Source organism: Pristiophorus japonicus, chromosome 18 (genome assembly GCF_044704955.1).
Source record: "Pristiophorus japonicus isolate sPriJap1 chromosome 18, sPriJap1.hap1, whole genome shotgun sequence".
In the NCBI taxonomy this organism is placed as follows: domain Eukaryota; kingdom Metazoa; phylum Chordata; class Chondrichthyes; family Pristiophoridae; genus Pristiophorus; species Pristiophorus japonicus.
The window spans coordinates 112,064,076-112,082,921 of record NC_091994.1 but is presented as its reverse complement, the minus strand read 5'-3'; the positions used below and the strand labels follow the sequence as shown (position 1 = coordinate 112,082,921).

At 44.7% G+C, this 18,846-nt stretch overlaps 1 protein-coding gene across 6 annotated transcripts in view; it reads right to left on the bottom strand.

Annotated features, from left to right (window-relative positions):
• Positions 1 to 8,349: 8,349 nt before the first annotated feature.
• LOC139228971 (tumor necrosis factor receptor superfamily member 14-like) overlaps positions 8,350 to 18,846 on the bottom strand; it is an 81,943-nt gene continuing 71,446 nt past the window's right edge. Inside the window, exons 12-14 of one of the 6 annotated variants that reach the window (XM_070860585.1) lie at positions 16,984 to 17,104; positions 15,390 to 16,894; positions 8,350 to 9,743 (exon numbers count right to left, since the gene is read on the bottom strand). In XM_070860585.1, the coding sequence (XP_070716686.1) occupies positions 16,740 to 16,894; positions 16,984 to 17,104 (276 nt within the window). In that variant the 3' untranslated portion in view covers positions 8,350 to 9,743; positions 15,390 to 16,739. Of the gene's footprint in view, positions 9,744 to 13,624; positions 13,843 to 15,389; positions 16,895 to 16,978; positions 17,105 to 18,846 lie in introns of all 6 variants that reach the window. The other 5 variants (XM_070860584.1, XM_070860586.1, XM_070860587.1 and 2 more) reach the window with 5 other exon arrangements.

The following is an 18,846-nucleotide window of genomic DNA, read 5'->3' as shown; positions in this document are numbered from 1 at the left end:
AAATCTGTACAGTACATTCAAAGGCATTTCAATAACTTTAGCTGCGGTCAGCAATCCCATACACTATTATTTGGGTGCTGACGGCAGTTCCGTTCGTTACATTTCCTTGTTTTCCAGTTCAAGTGCAATTCGGTCCAATACAGGATACATTGTAGTACATGCAAACAAATTACATTTCCTGTGTCACTATACAGTACACGGAATGGGTGACGGTACATTTACATTTTTTTTTTCTTTTTAACATGCATTTCGCAACAGACCTTACATTGTACATGGCACTACATAGGTGTTTACAGATCATGGTGCTCCATGTACACAAAAAGTAAATTACAAATACGGCCCGAGGGGGGTTTTATACTGATACCTGCCCCCGGGTTTACCATGGCAGAAGGGCTTTAAACTGTGGCCCTTCCCCACCATGCCTTTGCGGCAACTGCACCAATTTTAAGTCCGTCCCTCAGCACGTAATCCTGGATCTTGGATTGCGCCAGTCTGCAACGCGCAGACGTGGACATCTCCTTGCTCTGGAAGACCAGCAAGTTTCGGCAAGACCAAAGAGCATCTTTGACCGAGTTGATGGCCCTCCAGCAGCAGGTGATGTCTGTCTCGGTGTGTGTCCCTGGGAACAGCCCGTAGAGCACAGAGTCCTGTGTTACGGGGATGGTGGCATGATAGCTGCAAGAGCCTTACGCCAGGAGCTTATCAATGATCGCTTTGCCTGAAAGAACGTTGGTGTTATTTACAAGGCTGACACACTGCTGGGAGTGCAGGTCATACATCAATGGTGGGCATCACCTTGGTGACAGTTAAAGTTTATTGAAGTTAAGTGTGATTATACCCTTTGATGTTAAGGAATCACCAGCGTGTAATGGTGCAGCTATCTGAACCAATGTGCTGCAAGGTTCTGTTAAATACAAAACATTTAAACCGAACATTAGTCTGAAATCATCAGTATTCTGTACAAACCAACCCTTCCTCCCACCCTGCCCCCCCCCGCTTCTCCTCCCCATCTCTACCCCATCACCTCCCCTCCTGACTTCAAGCCGAATGGCCGAGGAGCTCCTCAGACGATGCTTCATTGGGAGGGGGACGCAGGGTGACGGTCGAAGCGCTGCTTAGACAGATACGGGAGAAGACGGTCCCAAGGTGGGAACGTGCTCCAAGCCAGAAGCAAGATGTTGCTGCTGGCTCTCATGTGGTTGGCAATGGCGGTGCGGCACCTTGGGGTGCAGTGCGTCGCTCCGGGACCACTGGGAGCCCTCTGTCACCAGTGTTCCTGGCTACCAGCTCCAGGGCCTCCACCGTCCCTTCCATGTTATATCTTATTTGTTGGACAAAAACTCGGTGCCAACTATGTTCTTGGTGCTCAGTAGGCACTTTGCTGCAAGTGAATCTCTGTCATTCCTCCCACAATAACCAGAGCCACACACACTTTCAGTGTCTCTGAGCTCCCTCTCTCTCTCTCTGTCTCCTCTTCTGTGCATGTCATGATGACCCTTGACTTCCTGAATCACGGGAATCTAACGTTCCCATGCCATTGCTAAGGACAGCCACACTTTAGGCAGAAGGTCAAAAAAATTTAAGGCTACCACCTCTTTGATATCGCCCGCGGTAACGCCCATTTTCAAAAATGGAAACTAGGTGTTTTGAGAATAGGCCAGAAGCTGGCGATCTGGAAACCCTTTATTAACGCCCATGCCGGAAATAATGCCCATTTTTGGGCGATAAGCACAAATATGGAGTTTCTAGCCCATAGACAGGAGAAGTGAGTGGGTAAAAATTTGGCAGATGGCGTATAATGTGGGAAAATGGAAGGTTATCCACTTTGGCAGAAATAATAGAAAAGCAAATTATAATTTAAATGGAGAAAAATTGCAAAGTGCTGCAGTACAGAGAGACCTGGAGGTCCTTGTGCATGAAACGGATTGGAGAGCAGCTAATGTAACGCCTCTGTTTAAAAAAGGGGGCAGGCAAAAGGCAGGTAACTATAGGCCGGTTAGTTTAACATCTGTAGTGGGGAAAATGCTTGAAACTATCATTAAGGAAGAAATAGCGGGACATCTGGATAGGAATAGTGCAATCAAGCAGACGCAGCATGGGTTCATGAAAGGGAAATCATGTTTAACTAACTTACTGGAATTCTTTGAGGATATAACGAGCATGGTGGATAGAGATGTACCGATGGATGTGGTGTATTTAGATTTCCAAAAGGCATTCGATAAGGTGCCACACAAAAGGTTACTGCAGAAGATAAAGGTACGCGGAGTCAGAGGAAATGTATTAGCATGGATAGAGAATTGGCTGGCGAACAGAAAGCAGAGAGTCGGGATAAATGGGTCCTTTTCCAGTTGGAAATCAGTGGTTAGTGGTGTGCCACAGGGATCAGTACTGGGACCACAACTGTTTACAATATACATAGATGACCTAGAAGAGGGGACAGAGTGTAGTGCAACAAAATTTGCAGATGACACTAAGATTAATGGGAAAGCGGGTTGTGTAGAGGACTCAGAGAGGCTGCAAGGAGATTTGGATAGGTTAAGCGAATGGGCTAAGGTTTTGCAGATGGAATACAATGTCGGAAAGTGTGAGGTCATCCACCTTGGGAAAAAAAACAGTAAAAGGGAATATTATTTGAATGGGGAGAAATTACAACATGCTGTGGTGCAGAGGGACCTGGGGGTCCTTGTGCATGAAACTCTTTAGGTTAGTTTGCAGGTGCAGCAGGTAATCAGGAAGGCAAATGGAATGTTGGCCTTCATTGCGAAAGGGATGGAGTACAAAAGCAGGGAGGTGTTGCTGCAACTGTATAAGGTAAGGCCGCACCTGGAGTACTGCGTGCAGTTTTGGTCACCTTACTTAAGGAAGGATATACTAGCTTTGGAAGGGGTACAGAGTCGATTCACTAGGCTGATTCGAGAAATGAGGGGGTTACCTTATGATGATAGATTGAGTAGACTGGGTCTTTACTCCTTGGAGTTCAGAAGGATGAGGGGTGATCTTATAGAAACATTTAAAATCATGAAAGGGATAGACAAGATAGAGGCAGAGAGATTGTTTCCATTGGTGGGGGAGACTAGAACTAGGGGGCACAGCCTCAAAATACGGAGGAGCCAATTTAAAACCGAGTTGAGAAAGAATTTCTTCTCCCAGAGGGTTTTGAATCTGTGGAATTCTCTGCCCAAGGAAGCAGTTGAGGCTGGCTCATTGAATGTTTTCAAGTCAAAGATAGATAGATTTTTAAGCAATAAGGAAATTAAGGGTTACGGGGAGAGGGCGGGTAAGTGGAGCTGAGTCCACGACCAGATCAGCCATGATCTTATTGAATGGCGGAGCAGGCTCGAGGGGCTAGATGGCCTACTCCTGTTCCTAATTCTTATGTTCTTATTAAACGCAAAAGGTGAGTATGCAGGTACAGCAAGTGATCAGGAAGGCAAATGGAATGGTGGCCTTTATTGCAAGGGGGATAGAATATAAAAGCTATGTAGCAAGACGAACATCGAAAGGTTCTTCATCCTCAAAGGTGTTCAGGAGGCAAGAGGGAGACAGAGGGAATTGTACCAACTCCAGAAGAGCATGCAAAACCTGCTCCTGTTGCAGTCGATGGGGGTCGATGTCGCGGATTGGAACAGTCGCCGCAAAGGCACGGTGGGGAAGGGCCACAGTTTAAAGCCCTTCTGCCACGGTAAACCCAGGGGCAGGAATCAGTACAAAACTCCCCTCGGGCCGTACTTGCAACTTCTTTTTCGTGTACATGGAGCACCATGATCTGTCAACACCTATGTAGTGCCATGTACAATGCAAGGTCTGTTTCGTAATGCACGTTGAAAAGAAAAAAAATTTAAATGTACCGTCATCCATTCCGTGTACTGTATAGTGACACATGTAATGTAATTTGTTGAATGTACTACAATGTGTCCCGTATTGTACCAAATTGTACTTGAACTGAAAAGCATGGAAATGTATCGAACGAAACTTCGATACGCCCTGTGAGGCCGCCCCGGATGATGCCCACGCCAGCTTTGCGGGTTGCAAACCAGGCCACAATCTGTGGGGTGAAAATTATAGGGGAAATGCAGTGTGCAATTTTTTCCCCATGGCTGACTTATCGGTCGCGGCCTTGCCTTGTGAAATTCGCGGTGTACGTGCAGCAATGTTACAGCCCAGCATTCCACTTCTGTGCTCCCACGGCACTCTGTTCCCCGGTGGAAAATTGGCAGCCCCTCATCCCATTGCAGTTTGCAGCACTTACGCTGTGCCTGTTTGTACTAGACGTAAAAACATTGTGTAATTACCTCGCAGTAGGTGAGCAATTAGCCCAACTTCTCGCAAGCACTGCTAAATTTCCAAAATGCATAAACTTGAGCAATTAAATGTCTTATACTAGGCTAACAAGTTACACTAGTAGTCTATGCAATAAGATAGTGAAGGAAAAGTTACAATCGACATCGGTGTGTATTCCACCAATGTCCAGCATCAGAATGATACAAACATTGCACCAGCTAACAGTGCACTCCTTCTCCTCTGATCCAGTAGCCTGGACTTTTCGCTGAATATGATGGCTTGTACTGGTTGATATGCTGGATTTGAATTGTAGACCTGATCTGGTTATTCTTGGTGCACACTACATGAATCACATACCGGTCAGATACTTTGAATATTTTGAAGAGTTATATCAGGCTATGACCAGTGTTTTAAGTTATAAATGAACTTGCTGCATTGAAGGCTAGCCATAGTTCAGAATTTGCGACCGTCCATGGTTTCAAGGTGCAGATTGTATCTGCTACAACGTGAATTATTTGGAACCGTCACTGAGTGTTTTTTGGGGACATCTGTTGTGTACAAATTTCACTGTACGTCACGTGCATTTGCAGTATTGCCAACACTCTCGAACCTATCGCAACCGACTCGATTTCTGAGTGAAATGAAGCCTTAGTCACAATCTTGCGATTCAACACCAAAATCTCATTTTTTTTCGAAACTTGCCAATTCGAAAATTCCATTCCGTCACTCCATGCCCAGTCTCGTGATTAATGTGTTGTGGCTTGGCGCATATCCGTTAAACTAATAGGCATGAGCTGGGGATTTGTATTAAAGTGAATGGTGTGAAACCACCAGGCGCCAGAGAATGCGATGATGGATAGGAAGCAGGGTAAGGGACGGCAGTCGAGGCATTTGCCTGACTTCGGATTGGCTACGGTTTGATTGCTATGACTAGTCACCGCGTGACCCTCTGAGGCTTGGCAATGGTTGGACCAAGACTCCTGCCCGACATGATACCTCCAGCTGTTGCTGCCAAGCCGACCAGCCGAGCCCTATGCTCCCGGCCGTCTCCTTACACTCAAAAGAGTTTAAACTTAAAGTCATTATCAGTTCACCCGTCCATGTCTATGTGCTCAGAGTGGCTGCACTATTGGTCTATATGTGTGTATATGGAGAAATGCTGAAAATACTTCTCATCCTTTGGGACCTTATAAACAGTTGCGTAGTGGGAATGCTAGAAGTGGGTACACTGGCTATATGGGATTTATTTTCTTGGGTGGAAGTTGAGGGGCATGCTTCCACCAGAAAAGTTGGAATTTAAAAAAATCTAAGTTGGTACACTTTTTCCATTTTATTAAAAATACACATGAAACTATATCCCTCTATGCTGGAGAGAGAGAACAAGTTTGAAGTTGAATTGTAGCATCCATTATTAACAGTCGTCACAGCCCGCTCGCTCCCGGCTCACCCCCTCCTGACATCTCTCCCGGTCCATTCCCTCCTGACATCTTTCCCGCTCCCTCCCGACATTTTTGAAGCAGCCCGCTCCCTCTATTTAAATTTTTCTCTTGTCTCCTGCAAAGCCATTATAATTTAATGAGTCTGGACTGACTACTGACAATACTAGGACACAAATGCTAAATTAATTTCTATGAAATTAACATATTCTTGGGTTACGTAATGGCCCAAAATTGCAGTCGGAGGAGTCCGATGAAATCTTTTTTTTACGAAAGTATCTGGTGGTCCCAGCAAGGCCTCAGACCGGATTTTTAAATATAAAAATAGGTAATAACATTTTTCTTTATCTATTGAAAGAAAATCATACTTGCTTTTACCAGCGTAAGAGTTTGAAAGACATTTGCTGGGCAGGAGTTGGGAAAATAGAAACATAGAAAATAGGTGCAGGAGTAGGCCATCCGGCCCTTCGAGCCTGCACCGCCATTCAATAGCCCAATCTCCACCCACGAAGGCCCTTCTCCCGGGAGCGCATCACGTGCCTAAACCCGGAACTTGCGGGGCCTCTTCGGGCGCGTGCAACATTGTACGCACCCAGAGAGGCCGCAATTTCAGGGCCAATATGTTGTTTTTGTGGGAGTTGGTTAACTTTTTATAATATGGGAGGGGGGGCCTCAAAAGCAAAAAGGTAAAGAACTGTGACCTGTTAGTGATTACATAAGCCACTTATGAGGTTTATAAACCAACTGTTAATCTATATTGCTTAATGTTTGAATAAAATAGCAACTCATGATTTTTAAGAGTTGGTCTCTTGATTTATGAGACGGTGGGGTTGGCAGGTCTGCATTTGTTTTGATAATCCTCTCGTCATCCCATGCTGACTGCAAATTTTGGTTTGACAAATCACATGCAATCTCCCTTCTCTCTTAGGCAGTCCCTCGGAGTCGAGGATGACTTGCTTTCTCATTAACATGAGTTCTGAGGTGGTTGATGAGTCCAATGCGGGATCTACAGACTCTGTCACATTAATGATTTAGACGAGGGGATTAAATGTAGTATCTCCAAATTTGCGGATGACACTAAGTTGGGTGCCAGTGTGAGCTGCAAGGAGGATTCTATGAGGCTGCAGAGCGACTTGGATAGGTTAGGTGAGTGGGCAAATGCATGGCAGATGAAGTATAATGTGGATAAATGTGAGGTTATCCACTTTGGTGGTAAAAACAGAGAGACAGACTATTATCTGAATGGTGACAGATTAGGAAAAGGGCAGGTGCAAAGAGACCTGGGTGTCATGGTACATCAGTCATTGAAGGTTGGCATGCAGGTACAGCAGGCGGTTAAGAAAGCAAATGGCATGTTGGCCTTCATAGCGAGGGGATTTGAGTACAAGGGCAGGGAGGTGTTGCTACAATTGTACAGGGCCTTGGTGAGGCCACACCTGGAGTATTGTGTACAGTTTTGGTCTCCTAACCTGAGGAAGGACATTCTTGCTATTGAGGGAGTGCAGCGAAGGTTCACCAGACTGATTCCCGGGATGGCGAGACTGACCTATCAAGAAAGACTGGATAAACTGGGCTTGTATTCACTGGAGTTCAGAAGAATGAGAGGGGACCTCATAGAAACGTTTAAAATTCTGACGGGGTTAGACAGGTTAGATGCAGGAAGAATGTTCCCAATGTTGGGGAAGTCCAGAACCAGGGGACACAGTCTAAGGATAAGGGGGAAGCCATTTAGGACCGAGATGAGGAGGAATTTCTTCACCCAGAGAGTAGTGAACCTGTGGAATTCTCTACCACAGAAAGTTGTTGAGGCCAATTCACTAAATATATTCAAAAAGGAGTTAGATGAAGTCCTTACTACTAGGGGAATCAAGGGGTATGGTGAGAAAGCAGGAATGGGGTACTGAAGTTGCATGTTCAGCCATGAACTCATTGAATGGCGGTGCAGGCTAGAAGGGCCGAATGGCCTACTCCTGCACCTATTTTCTATGTTTCTATGTTTCTATGTCACAGGTGGGGTGGGTGGTGGTTGAAGGGACGGGTGGGTGGAGTGCTTGGTTTATCGTACGCTCCTTCCGCTGTTTGTACTTGGCTTCCACGTACTCCTGACGAAGAGACTCAGCATCGACACTTTCCCGAATGCTTCTTCTCCACTATGAGCGGTCTTGGGCCATCGATTCTCCAAGAGTCGCAATACACACGCAATACAGCCAAAACAAACATAGGCCGAAGTGGTCGCCTATTTCTGGTATCGGTATTATCTTCGCCAGGTGGTGAATTAATTTCTGATTAACTTTCGCTCACTACTGAATCAGTGTTCTCTAAAAAAGAAAAATACAGAAATGTCATTTTAGAATGACTGTTCATCTTTGTGAAATGGTCATACAGACTAAGTGAAGAGTCTGAAGACCAATACGTGCAGAAAAGAAAAATAATGAAGTAGTGAAATGGGACAAATTTGGACGTGGCTGGACAGGCATGAAGCTATTGGTCATGTGACAAACCCACACGTACAATTGAAATGATAACACTTGAGTCATTCCAGGTGATTGGCAGCTGCACTTATGTTAATTCCTGGATTCTTTTACCTCAATCTGGTTCAGTAAAATTACTGAGTCGAATACCTCTTGTGCTTTGAACAAAGCAGTCTTTATTACCGGCCAGTAAGACCTATCAGACAGAAGATATACTCTCTGGATAGAGCGTACACACTCCCTACGGATAGGTGAAGTTACATCGTAAAGCGTTAACAGTTATACAGTTTTGAAATCAGATAACAAAATACAAATGGATTGACAGTCTAACTCAGTCACTCATTAGTCAATCTATATGAGATGTTCTTCTTGAAAGCTTAAGTATTGCCTCCAAATGTTTCAATCTAATGGTGTGACTATTTATTTACTGAGACCTTGCAATTCTGCAGATGTATTTCATGTTACAATTATATATTATTGGCAGGATTAGTGACTTGAAACCTTGAGACAGACTGTTAGCTAAGCTGATGTTGCACTATTTGCAATCTGACATTCTCCCAGCTATTCTTCCATGGCTTATACATTTTCATATATCCCGTTTACTTTACTGTCCTTAATTCCATATATTCCGTTCAGATATCCACATCCCCCCTTTTATCATTCTATGATAACATTTAGGATCATTCTATGAGTATTGCATTGTTGAGTAGTTCTCTAGTTTGTTGGATCATAACCCGGGAACCCTTGACCACAAGAGGGTCTGCTAACCTTGTCATTGCTTTACAGCAGAGGTTAAGGCAACCAACAATCAAACAGCAGGTAATTATTATGATGAGAACAATTGCGCCATGTATTAGATAGGATCTCCAAGATCCACCCAGAAACCAATCAAACCTGCTAAGTTCTTTTGCTGGTGTGGATAACTTTTTCACCTCCCTCCTTATGTGATCGGCAAGGTGGGTTATGTTTTCTGAACTATCAGGAATGTAAGTGCAACATTCAGATCCTATCAGGGCACACGTTCCCCCTTTCTCAGCTAACAGGTAATCGAGGGCCATTCGGTTTTGTAATGCTACGGTCCTTATCGCTACCATTTCAGCTGTGATGCCCTCCAGAGCCTCAGCAGTGCGGTGAGCTACCTGTTCCAATATCGTTTCTTTGAATCCATCTAACAGTCTCAGTTAGGGTCAGGGGAACGGTGCGCAAAGGAATTCCCCCTTTGGAATGTATAGGGATATGTGAACACACCCAGCATCTAGTGAAGTGCCCTTTTTCCGCATAAACGTAAGACATATACAAAAAGGTGTTTACATGGAGCTCTCGCCTTTGTCTTCCTTCCCGTGCACCAAAACTGTCATATATCAACACTATTATGCAGACAGTAGCATACAGACACAATCTCATCTTATAAATAGTCCAATTATTTAGCTGATAAAAAGAGTTCTGTTTTCACGTTTCCCTTCAGGTTTCCGTCAGTGTATTTGGCTGTCTGACAGGTAAGAGTTCAAACTGATCCTCCTTCAACTGCATTGTTCAGCTATAGGGAGGAGGAGATCTGGAACAGAAACAGGAATTAGACTAACCAGCAAGATTTGTTTAAATGGTGATGAGCTTGCAGTGGTGCAGGTGAACCCAGGCACTTTTCCCCTCAACCTTGGCTGCAGTGGGGGTAGTGAGTGACACCTAAAAAGGCCCCTCCTATTGTGGCTCTAATCCCTTCCGAATCCATACTTCCCTGGTGCCACGAGGGACTATTCGGGTAAGCATCTTGAACCTGGTTGTGAACTAGTCGCAGAGCCTGAGTCAGAGAAAGAACATAGGTGGTCATCAGTCTAGCTGAGATCTCATATCTAGGAACAATTTCCCTCATTAACACCTTAACAACAGTCTGAGTCTTATTGTCCAGGTTAGGGTAGGCTTCAATCCATCTGCTAAACACATCTACTATTACTAACACATATCTGTAACACTGAACTTTTTGCAACTCAATGTAGTCCAACTAAAATGTCTCAAAGGGACCTTCGGGTAGGGGCGTTTTACCCCAATCACAGGGGACTCCCTTCCCTGGATTATGTTGCTGGCCAACCAGGCAACGACTACTGATGTTCTGGGTGAGCGCCTGGAGTTTAGGGTGCCACCAAGTAGCCAAAAGTGTATCACTTGTTGCCTTGCTCCACAATGAGTAGCAAAATGCAGACATTCTATAACCCATGAGGCCAACTCGTCAGACATGCAAGTCTGTTCCGCGGGAGTGGTCCAGAGTTTAGAAACATTGTCATAAGTACATGCATAATATTTCCACAACAGTTTATCTTTTTCAGGAGCGTCCCCCTGTGCTTTTATAACATCTTGGATGGTTGGCATTGGTTTTTCCGAGGCTAACTTATCCTTCGCAGGATTTTTAGTCTGACTCATAATTTTGGACACTACCATCTGTTGGTCACGAGAGGCCTGTTTGGCCTCTTGGTCAGGACAACGATTCCCTATATCAACCAGAGAATTTCCCGTAGGTTGGGCGGTACATTTGACAATGGCAATGCGTTTGGGGAACATGAGGGCTTGCAACAAATCAGATACTAACTGTTTATGAGATATCTCATTCCCCTGTGAGGTTAGGAATCCCCTATTTTTCCATAATTGTCCGAAATCATGCGCCACCCCAAAGGCATACCTAGAGTCGGTATAGATATTGACTTTGAGATCTTTGGCCAAGATATAGGCTTGGGTGAGGGCGAATAGTTCAGCTTGTTGAGCAGAATAGGCGGTTTCAAAGCAGCAGATTCCAAGACCTGATTCTCCTGGTTTACTATGGCGTATCCTGAGATTTGTGTATCTTCTGGATTAATAGAAGTACTTCCGTCAACAAACATAAACAATCATGACTGGGTTCTTCCTCATCTTGGGGTGGCTCAGTAAGAAAACAGGCGGATTAATTGCAGTACTGTGCCGAAAAGTCAGTTTAGGATTGCCTGTGATTTCAGTGGGTTCTGTCGGATAGAGGGCCAGTCCACATTGCCCTGCACTGGGATCTCAATTAATGGGAGTATAACCCACTTGGGAGGGGTTCTCTGCCCACACATGAGGATCCACATAGTCAGGTATGCCGGAGCCAGTATGATGCTGTAGAGTCGTTAAGACCTTCTCGGGGTCCCCATGAAATTGGACTGTTCGGCCATGTTTTACAATTTGCACATCCCGGCTGGTAGGGTCAGCCTCATCTATGGCCTTGCGTACCATAACTCCCAAATCTTTAGCATGGTGAGGGGCTAATACTTCACGAGCAGTATGCGGTGCCATTGTTAGGGGCTGTTTCCACAGATTCTTATCCACTTCCACAAAATCTGCCTCTCTTTCCAGTCCAGTCACTCTAGCCCTTAATAGAATTCCCTTCACTTCCCCTTCGTGATCCTGATAAAAGTTCTGCAGGTCCTGATTCTTTCCACTGGGATCGTATGCTAGGGTCACGTGATTGGACCTGCCGCAGGCACCCTGAGACCACCACTGAGGGGTTCTAGTGGTATAATACTGCCGCTTAAGGGTTTCCTGTTTTACAATAATCTCCATACTCCAAATGCAACTGGAATTTGCAAAGGAGGTCTCTAGCCATCAAGTTACAGTCCAGATTGGTAGTGATGACAAATCGATGTTCTACCAATTCTTCTTGGTAACCCACTTTAACTAGTTCTGACACCAGGAATGTCGAGATTTGTCCCAGGAATCCTGAAAGTTCCTGTGTTTCAGTAGAAGCAGGGAGTTTAAGCTTTGATTGTACAGAAGACATGAAGGCTCCCGTATCTATCAAAAAGGGTTGCCACTCATTCAGAATGGGTTCGTCGTCCGGGGAGGATCCCTGCACAATCAAGCTGCGTAGTCAATCGGGGGACAATTGACCAAAGGGGTTGTTCTGGGAGAAGTTAGTGTAAGATCCTCCTCTCCCCCCGTGCCCCCCTCCTCTTCCTCCTCTTCCTTTTCCATGCTGACGGTAGGGGCAATTTTTATTCCAATGTCCTTCCTGCCCACAATTAAAACAGTCAATTCCTCTTACCCAGTCCCGGCCTCTTCCCATACCATGCCGGGGACAATAGGGAGGTTTATTAGCAGGGCTCGGGCCGTTTGGTTATTTAGTATAACCGTATCCTTGCTTATCCATCCAATCCTGTATGCAACACTGCGGTTCTATTGATCCTTCCTCCCGAGATGGCTCTTCCTTTCTAGTCACGTATTCAGTCTTGACCCGGGTTGGGGGCGCACCTCCCCCCTCCCCTTTCTTTTTCTGCCAATAATATCTAACTGCCCTTTCCATCTGTCCGGATAGCGTGAGCAATCAAATAGTTGTTTGAAGATCACAGACACCTATAGAGAGGTGGTCTGCAGCTTGTTGTGCATCAGGGTTTGGCATTGGTCTGACAGGGAATTGGTGTCGGGACTTTGGGATCTTGGAAATCATTTCTAGGCCGGTGGATGTTTCAGAGCTGTCTGACTGCTTGACAGTTCTGCGTCTCGATCGGCGGGGGTGTTTGCTATGTCTTTCACAACTTGGACTGGTAGGTTGACTAGAAGATTTACGGGACTGTTTGTGATGTTGAGATATAGTTCTGCCCTTTCGAGTGTGAGATCTGGTCCTTTCGGCTGTATTGCTTGTAAACTGGGGATCCGAATCGCTATCAGAGGATGAGGAGTCAGTTTGGGTTTGTTGCTTTGGTGATATGTGGTTGTTCCTAACTCTTTTTACCGGAGTGTTAGGTGGAGGGTGTTGGGAAGAGGACTGGAGCAAGAGGCCAGGGGGTGCGGGAGGCGCCGTTGGGCGCTGAGTCAGTGGCCACTCATCAATTTCATCATCAGCCTCGGTTAACACAAAGCCAGCCATTTTAACTTGTAGTTGATCAATACCTTTCTCAGAGGTCCCAGAGGATCTCTTAGCAAGTTTCTCGTGCACACATTCATTCTTCTTTTTTTTTAAAGACGTCTACAGTTTTAACATGTGTTCCCTCTGTCAATGCAAGTCCTAATTTAATAGCATTTGTTTGCCAACTCGATAGAAGTGATGCATCTTTTAATTTCTGACAATAATGTCGCCAGGTTGCAATTAAATTTTTTTATCCCCTTTTCCTCGTCCCCTTCTCCAAATTAATCCCTGTGCTTTTTTTTTACCTCTACGCTTCTAGTGTCACTTAGAGGCCACTGGTCATCCCCTAATAATTTGTTCAGGGCTCCTGATAATTTTCTAAAGTCTTCAGCTCTTTCAGGGAATTCCTCACATAACTTTTGTAGCGGACTATCCGCATCCGTGGTTTTATCTAACTGATTTCCCATTTTCACACTGCCCCTCGTATTACTGTGTCGCTACGCGTTCGTGTCGTCGTGCAATTTAAACAAATAGACACAGACTTTACAGAACTAACACGGACTTTAACTAACTCCAAATCTAACACTTACCCGCATCACCGCACGGTCCGCGTCGCCGCACGATCTTAATACTAAACTACCACGTTGCCTCGCAGTTCACGTCGCCGCGCAATCCGCGTTGCCTCGCAGTTCACGTCGCCGCGCAATCCGCGTCGACCCGTGGCTCGCGTCGCCGCGCGAGTTAAGATACTTTAACTTTACTTCAAACACTTACCCGCATCGCCGCACGGTCCGCATAGCCGCGCGATCTACAAAATAGACAAAGACTTCTAACACTTACCCGCATCACCGCACGGTCCGCATAGCCGCACGATCTACAAAATTACCCGCATCACCGCACGGTCCGCATAGCCGCGCGATCTTAATACTAAACTTAAAACTCTAAACACTTTAAGACTTACAGACTTACTGCCATTAGCACTGACTTTCGCGATTCGCGTTGCTGCGCCTCTGCGTCACTACGCGTCGGCGTCACTGCGCGTTTACGTCACCGCGCGTCTACGTCACTGCGCGTTGACGTCACTGCGCGTTCGCTTCACTGCGCGTTTACGTCGCTGCGCGTTCGCTTCGGCCCTTCTCTCGGCCGCGCGTTCGCGTCGGCCCTACCTTCCGAGTTGCTGCGGGGGTTTTTTTTTTAATTCAATCAGAGCCTAGACGGGCCAAGTGATATTCAAGGTCCCTTCGTCGTACCTGAGTTGAACACCTATCCTCTATTTAAATCCCCATTTTATTCCCTGTGAGCCTAATTTTCTAATTTTGATTTCTTATGAGCCTCAATTAATTTCTTTTAGTCTCCAAATTTCTCTATCCTTTCGCGTCACTGCGCAGTTTAAATTCAATCAGTCAATGAAAGCCCTAATTTAATGGAGTTTTTCTGCCAACTGGACAGGAGTGATTTTATATTTTTCATAATTTAAAATCTCAGAACATTTTTTTTTTCTTTCGGCACCTATTTAGTACGTTACTTTTTTTTTATAACTAGAGAGAAGTCTGGCACGTAGGCTGTGGACTGCTTTTCGTTATCTCAATTGTTCCAGCCTCAAGGTCGTGTTATTTAATATAATTTTTTTTAAATCCTTTTGAATCCATCTCAGTTGTTTTGCTGTGCCTTCTCTGAATGTTTTCTTTCAACAAATTTTTCTTTTTTTTTAAACCACCGGGACCATGTAATTTTTTCTCTTTTTAACAAATCTATCCTTTGGGCATTTCCTGGCTCCGCAACTTATCATCCGAATATACGTAATTCAATAAGGTTCACACTCTTAAACTTCCCACATACAGGACAACACTACGAAGGGTTAAAACAAACTTTCATTCTGTTTGAGATAAAACAAACCACAACTCCCCGGCTTTTTTTTTACAGTAAAAGTCACAGAAGCATTTCTCATTTAAACAGACATTCACAAGAGTCTCTTTTCTTTCCTATTAATTTTTTTTTTGGATCCATGATTGATCATCTATCCCTATCTAGCTCTAACTATCTTTCCAAGTCGCCGCTTGGTTTGCGTCATCGCGCAATTTCCCTATCTCTATCCCTATTCTAAGTTTGAAAGGTATTCACCAGATTGTCCTGGATCTCGTTCAGACACTACCTGAGAACCAGCGAGTGGCTAAACTTTCCTCAGACTTTTGAAACCGGGGGAAACTGGAGCAGTATTGAAATCATACTCACTCCAGTGGCCATTTTCCCCTCGTCTCGTCCAAGGCTAGTCTGGCTCTTAATTCGCAAGTTTTCGGCAGTCGTCCGTTGAGATCCCACTTCTGACACCAAATGTTAATTCCTGGATTCTTTTACCTCAATCTGGTTCAGTAAAATTACTGAGTCGAATACCTCTTGTGCTTTGAACAAAGCAGTCTTTATTACCGGCCAGTAAGACCTATCAGACAGAAGATATACTCTCTGGATAGAGCGTACACACTCCCTACGGATAGGTGAAGTTACATCGTAAAGCGTTAACAGTTATACAGTTTTGAAATCAGATAACAAAATACAAATGGATTGACAGTCTAACTCAGTCACTCATTAGTCAATCTATATGAGATGTTCTTCTTGAAAGCTTAAGTATTGCCTCCAAATGTTTCAATCTAATGGTGTGACTATTTATTTACTGAGACCTTGCAATTCTGCAGATGTATTTCATGTTACAATTATATATTATTGGCAGGATTAGTGACTTGAAACCTTGAGACAGACTGTTAGCTAAGCTGATGTTGCACTATTTGCAATCTGACATTCTCCCAGCTATTCTTCCATGGCTTATACATTTTCATATATCCCGTTTACTTTACTGTCCTTAATTCCATATATTCCGTTCAGATATCCACACTTATTGATCAATGAGTTGATCGTATTTCAGAGTCAACACAACCTTAAAATAAATTCTGTTAATATCTAATCATGATCGTTGGAGATAAAATATAATTTAAACGTTTTTATATTAACCTGTAAGTTGTTCTTGAGGACATGTAATATTGCTTGAAGGGGAAAGTGCACTGTTCTACTAACATACCATGCTGTTTAATGATGGGTAAGGGGCTCTGCCCCATGATTCCCAGTGAGGGAAGCCCCCAACTGAGGAAAAATGATGAACAGAGCTAGAGGATAGAGAGAGGAGAGCTGGAGGCACAATAAAACGTATGTCTCCACGTTTTCATGCAGAGGCCGAGGAATAGGACTGGGAAAGGTGCCATTGCATGGAGTGGGAGGGGAGGATAATGCAGGCAAGAAAAGTAACTTACTGAAACAGGCAAAATTTGCTGATTTTAAAATGTGAAGACATTTCAGTGTAAAAAAATAAGAATCATGTACCCAAGCAGAACACTGTGAATTCAACTAATTGTAAATATTCTAAAGAAAAGGTAAAGAATACAGGCCAACATATATTATTCCACCTCAGTGCCTATTATCTGAGTCATATCATCATAGGCAGTCCCTCGAAATCGAGGAAGACTTGCTTCCACCCTAAAATTAAGTTATCAGGTGGGAATTACAGTCTCTGTCACAGGTGGGGCAGACAGTGGTTGAAGGAAAGGGTGGGTGGGGAGCCTGGTTTGCCGCACGCTCCTTCCGCTGTCAGCGCTTGATTTCTGCATGCTCTCGTTGACGAAACTTGAGGTGCTCAACACCCTCCCGGATGTTCTTCCTTCAGTTTGGGCGGTCTCTGACCAGGGATTCCCAGGTGCCAGTGGGGATGTTGCACTTTATCAGGGAGGCTTTGAGGGCGTCCTTGAAACGTTTCCTCTGCCCACCTGGGGCTTGCTTGCCGTGTCGGAGTTCCGAGTAGAGCGCTTGCTTATGGTCTACGTAAGCAGAGAGGAGAGCAGAAAAGGAGGAAAGCTTGAGGGAAAACACAGAAATAGTACAAATATTGGTGAGAAATGTACCTTACCTGCTGTCAGAAATGGTTTGGTTGCACTGTTCTTCCCCTCTGCACTGGAAAAGCCTGCAGTTTCTGGCGTAGGTTTGTTTACAACACGTGGGTTATTTTGGTTTTTCTCATGTCGGAGACTCTACAGAGAAAAACAAGTTATTAAATTTGCAAGTTTAGGAAGTCACATTTTGAAAGTAACAGTTCCCTTGTCCTAGTTTGATATTGTGACTGTGACAATGAACATAACAGGATATTTGCTCTCCGATGCTCTGTATTGACCATCATTGTTAGCTTAGGTGTAAACACATGTAGCCATGAGAACTCTGATGTTTTCAGTATGGGCAGCACTCTCTCTGATCATTTCATCATCTTTCTCCTACATAGCAGCTGACTGGTAACCCCATTGCCGTTAATTTTCCCCGTAAGCTGTCGCATACATGACAAATGTTTGGCTAGCCATTGCCAAAAAAGACTTTATCAAGTCAAAAGTTTACCATTGCTCCATTAGCACAGTCAAGTCCTCTTATTACTTCTGGACAGTAAAAGAAAGACGGATTTATATAGCGCCTTTCACGACCACCGGACATCTCAAAGCGCTTTACAGCCAATGAAGTACTTTTGGAGTGTAGTCACTGTTGCAATGCAGGAACAACACCAACATCAGCAGAAACAACTTCAAGTTGCTCTTCTTCATAACAAGTTGTCTTCTCTAATCACCTTCCATGGCGGCCTCCATCCTCATCTAGACACCAAATGTTGCCCCAAAACTTTCACCATTCATATCAGGGTCTTAACACACCCACAACACCAAAACTATACTGGTAAATGTCACAAATGATGTCTTACATGAATGCAACCATGGCTTACTGTCCAAACTCTTCCTCATCGACCCCTCCACTGCTTCCACACCGTGGAATACTGCATCCTCCTCGAACTCCTCTCCCCCACAGTTCACCTCTGCGATACTGCTTTCTCCTGGTCCCACTCCTACCCATCACACCGTCTCAAATTGTTTCCCCTCCCGTTCCTTCAAGGTCACCTCTGGGATCTATCCTTGGCCTCTTCATTGTTTGCATCCTACCCCTTGTTGATGTTACCCTGAAGCACAGGGCCAACTTGTACATGTGTGCTGATAACACCCAGCTCTATCTGGTCACCCCTGCCATAGATTGCACTTGGCTGATAGGCATTGCCTATCTGATGCAAAACCCAGATGAGCCAAAATTCCTCCAGCTTTATGCCAGCAAAAGCAAAGCCATTTCCTTCAGTTCGCACAAGCATGTACCTCATTCTTTGACTCCACCTCCCTTCCCAGCTCCTACTTCATGCTTAACTCAGGGTGTGGAACTGCCATATTGTATCATATAGCCATATAGCTCAGCTTCCATCCCCACATCCAATCTTGTCACCAATTTCATTTCCTTTCATTTATGCGCACTGCCTGTCATTGCCTCTACTTCTCTTCTTGGCTGTTGAGATTTTAACCTACGCTTTTATTATTTTACACCTTGATTTCTCCAACATTCTCTTTACCGTCTCCCTGCTTTTACCATTCATACTTCAAGTCATCCAGAATACCATGACACCTACAACGAGTCCTGTCCTCACTGAGCTCCACTAGATTCCAGTGTCCCTGAGAATCAACTTTTGAAATTTTCATCCTCACCTGCAACTCCCTCCAAGATCTTATCCCTCATTCCCTCCGATTTTCAGCCCTATTTCCTGCGTGTGCCCTATGGTCCTTCCAACATCAGGCCTCACTCACTTCCTTTAATCATTAGCCACCTTCCCCCACTCTGTGGAACTCCCTCCCTCAGCATCGCCTTATGTCTGCTTTCAAAAATGATCTAAAACCCTTGATTGTGCTTTTACCCATTCGTG